At 39.0% G+C, this 4,424-nt stretch overlaps 1 protein-coding gene across 4 annotated transcripts in view; it reads right to left on the minus strand.

Annotated features, from left to right (window-relative positions):
* Fgd4 (FYVE, RhoGEF and PH domain containing 4) overlaps positions 1 to 4,424 on the minus strand; it is a 161,770-nt gene that overhangs the window by 23,764 nt on the left and 133,582 nt on the right. For all 4 annotated transcript variants that reach the window (XM_021185217.2, XM_029470309.1, XM_029470307.1 and 1 more), the window contains exon 11: positions 2,808 to 2,980. In XM_021185217.2, the coding sequence (XP_021040876.1) occupies positions 2,808 to 2,980 (173 nt within the window). The remainder of the gene's footprint in view (positions 1 to 2,807; positions 2,981 to 4,424) is intronic.

Below are 4,424 nucleotides of genomic sequence, written 5' to 3' on the forward strand. Positions count from 1 at the left end.
GTCATCTATTGGATGGAACACAGGGCCCCCATTGGAGGAGCTAGAGAAAGTACCCAAGGAGCTGAAGAGGTCTGCAACTCTATAGGTAGAACAACAATATGAACTAACCAGTACCCCCAGAGCTCGTGTCTCTAGCTGCATATGTAGCAGAAGGTGGCCTAGTCAGCCATTATTGGGAGGAAAGGCCCTTGGTCTTGCAAAGATTATATGCCCCAGTACAGGGGAGTGCCAGGGCCAGGAAGCAGGAGTGGGTGGGTTGGGGAGCAGGGTGGGGGGAGGGTATAGGGGATCTTTGGGATACCATTTGAAATGTAAGTGAAGAAAATGCCTAATAAAAATATTGTTTAAAAATTTTAAAAAGTTACAAGATGAAAATAAAAATAATGGGTATAGAGCTAAGCAAAGAATTCTCAACTGAGGGATATCAAATGGCTGAGTAGCACCTAAAAATGTTCAACATCCTTGCCATCAGAAAAATGCAAATCAAAACCACCCTGAGATTCCACCTCACAACAGTCAGAATGGCTAAGAACAAAAATTCAGGTGATAGCAGATGCTGGTAAGGATGTGGAGAAAGGGGAACACTCCTCCATTGTTGGTGGGATTGCAAGCTTGTTCAACCACTCTGGAAATCAGTTTGGCTGTTCCTCAGAACTCAAATGTCCTTCAACAGAGGAATGGATTCAGAAAATGTGATACATTTACACAATGGAGCTATTAAAAACAATGAATATATGAAATTCTTAGGCGAATGGATGGATCTGGAGAAAGCATCCTGGGTGAGGTAACCCAGATACAAAAGAATACACATGATATGCACTCACTGATAAGTGGATATTAGTTCAGAAGCTTTGAATACCAAAGATATAATTCACAAAACACATGAAATTCAAGAAGGAAGACCAAAGTGTGGATACTTCGATCCTTCTTAGAAGGAGGAACAAAATACACATGAAAGGAGTTACAGATATAAATGTGGAGCAAAGACTGAAGTAATGACCATCTATAGACTGCCCCACCTGGGGATCCATCCCATATACAGTCATCAAATCTAGACGCTATTATGGATGTCGACAAGAGCTTGCTGACAAGATCCTAATATAGTTGTCTCCTGAGAGGCTCTGCCAGTGCCTGACAAATACAGAAGTAGATACTCACAGCCATCCATTGGATGGAGCACAGGGTCTCTAATGAATGAGTTAGAGAAAGTACTCAAGGAACTCAAGACGTTGGAGCCCCATAGGAGGAACAACAATATGAACTAACCAGTACCCCCACAGCTTCCTAGGATTATACCAGCAACCAAAGAAAACACATAGTGGAACTCATGGCTCTAACTGCATATGCCTATTTGATCATCAATGGGAGGAGAGACCTTTGGTCCTGTGAAGGTTCTATGCCCCAGTATAGGGGATTTAATTGAGGACATCAAATAGTGGTTTTGTTTGTTTGCACCTTATGTAAGCTAGGGCCAAGTCCTCCTCCCAGCAGGTGCAAGTATGGATGTTACTAGCAGGATGACATTGAGGTGACATGGGCAGAATAGTGAGCTTCTTATTCCAGAGAATGAAATAAGAACCAAGAATTGTCTCACTTCACTTCCACTTGCAAAGGAAATACTGATTTCTCCAACGGACTCTCACTGGGGATATAAGCCACACCCAAGGGTAGGCCTCATGCCCAGCAGAAGATGGCCACTACAAAGTGAATTCAATGATTCTCTTATAGACTGTCATCGTCATCTAATACCACTTGTTTTTTTTTTTTCTTTTTAGTCATATTGGTCTTTTGGTTATATATAGTTTCCAATTTTGTGGGGTTTTTTTGTTTTTATTTCTGGCTTTCTTTGTGCTTTTTTTTTTCCTTTTAGTTTTAAAAATCTAGAAAGTGTGTATGTGACACATAGAGAGAGCATGGAGTTAGTAGGTGGGAAGGCAGGAAGGATCAGAAAGTAGGTACAGAAAAGGAAACCATGATGAGAATATATTTAATTTAAAAAGTTACTTAAAAACTCTTTGTCTGGAAGTTATTCAAGTTGGTCTTTACTATAGGATTGCTAAATTTTGGAGGAGACATAGGAGTTGTTTGTTGGTTGAACTTTTATTTTATATACTTTTAAAGATTTATTTATTCATTATTTTATGCATACATATATGTGCCTGAGTATGTAAGTGATGTCTTATGTGTGGGCAGGGCCTGCAGAACCCAGTTGTGAGATGTGATGCTGGGAACGACACTAGTTCTTTGGTGAAACAGCAAGTGCTCTTAACTCTTGGGTCACCTCTCCTACCCCATTTTATTGTTTTAAATTCAGGTTTTCTTTTTGTGTGTGAACTTTGTGTGTAAGGTTGACCCAGCATTTTCCCTTGGTGGTGTGCTGCTGCTTCTCCTGTGGTATCTCCTGCTATCTCTTGTGTTCACAGACTTGTCTTTGTATCAGTTTGTTATCAGGGCTGAAAATTTCAGCATGGAATAATAATCATTAAAAATTGCTCTAAGAGGAGGCGGCTCAGGAAAGAGTCTTTTCCTACAGGTCTCAAGATTAAATTGCACCAGCTTCATTCCCTAAGTACCTTGCCACTCTTCAGACACTTGACTGATGCCTACTGTATGCCTCTGTCATAGGCAATACAGGGATCAGTTGAAAGACATGATAATCTCTCAATGACCCCAATTTCCACTTAGTCAGATTTTCAGAGGTTTGGGGGTATTCACTTGTGAGCACCACCACCACCACCACCACCACCAGATCATTTATGACCTATTCGGATGTTTTCAGGAAGCTTTGGCAAGATTGGCTCTCTCACCTGGCCTGCAGCTCTAGGGTTCTTTCTTTCCCAGACACCTGGAAAGTGTGTGGATATTCTTCATTGTGAGTCTCCACAATTTTCATTCCATCAATGCCAACTCTGGTTCGAACTGTGAATTTTGAACCAACCAAGCTGAATCTGGGCACACAATATAGCAACATGTTGTTGAACTGCAGAGAAACAGAATATGAATTAATGAAAAGGAAAATTAAAGAAAACAAAGCTTGACTGATATAACTGGACAGAAATACCACTGTGTTTGTTTATTTATTTATTTATTTATTTATTCATTCATTTCTTGTTCAGAGCATATGGCCTTCCTTTTTTTCTCCATTGATGTGCTATGTAGCCAGGATAGATCTTAAACTTACAGTCCTATGATAGATTTCCAAGTGCTAGGATATAGGCCTATATCACCACCTGTTTTATTAGAATTCAATCAAATACTCATTGAACAAATTCATAACAAGTGAACTAAAGAGTGACTGAATTGTAAGATAAACAATAGCACATATTCAGAGGTCTATCACACAATAAAAGAGGACACATTTTGCATTTCTTTATAGGGTAGAACTTAAAACAGGGAATAAATGTAAGAATCATAAATAAATGTAGGAATCATACAAAACATATCGTGTATCTGAATAGCCTCCTTCTCCACATAATATACTTTGTACTTTCTCCTTCTTCCAAAATGATATAATATATATCACTTAATAATTTCCATGAGTTTTATTTTCATAGTAAACCCTCTTTTGCTAGCAATGGATATACTCTATCAGGAAAAAATGCAGCATCAACAGACATTATTGCCACTTTCAGTTGTACATCAAAACCACATGGTAATACCCTTTTGCTGAATACATTATACATTTTGAGTGCAGAGTATGGAGAAATTGAAAACTGAGCTGGAAGCTTCTTCTTCATAGTTAGCTTTCACAGTACTGGAAGTTTCTATGTAGACTGAGTACAGAGTTATCATTGGTCTCATTCTCGTGAGGATCTTGTGAGCTACAATATCAACTGTCCAATAAGATGTGCCCACTGATGCAGTAGGAGAACGACTGATGGGAAACCAAATACATTCTGATTGGATTTGGATTCTACAAGTGGGAAAATTGTCGAAGAAATGACATGGTATTTACTACTGATATATTGCTAAATGGACATGTCAAGCTCTTTATGACTATATATATAAACAAAGGCTACTTTCTGCTCTGATTTGAGAAGTTTCTCTTTGTAGTAAATGCAGAGATGCATGCCTGCTAAAGTTGCTGAAAATAAATGATTGTGTAGAGGTTAACTCTAAATTGACACTTGCATCCATCACCTACTCATGGCTGCTATCTGCATAAGACATGCAAAAAAGATGACATCTGCTTAAAAAAAAAAACCCTTGTCATCTATGGGAAAAGGAGTAATTTTCCTCAGTTGTATAGTATTCTATACTCTGGTATATAGCTCCACAGGCAGACTCATCTAAACAACTATAATTAAAGTCATCAGGTCAGCCAAAAAAAAAAACAGAAAGAAAGAAAGGAGAAAGAGAGAGAGAGAGGAGAGAGGAGAGAGGAGAGGGGAGAGAGGGGAGAGAGGGGAGAGAGGAGAGAGGAG

This window comes from Mus caroli, chromosome 16 (assembly GCF_900094665.2).
Source record: "Mus caroli chromosome 16, CAROLI_EIJ_v1.1, whole genome shotgun sequence".
In the NCBI taxonomy this organism is placed as follows: Eukaryota; Metazoa; Chordata; class Mammalia; order Rodentia; family Muridae; genus Mus; species Mus caroli.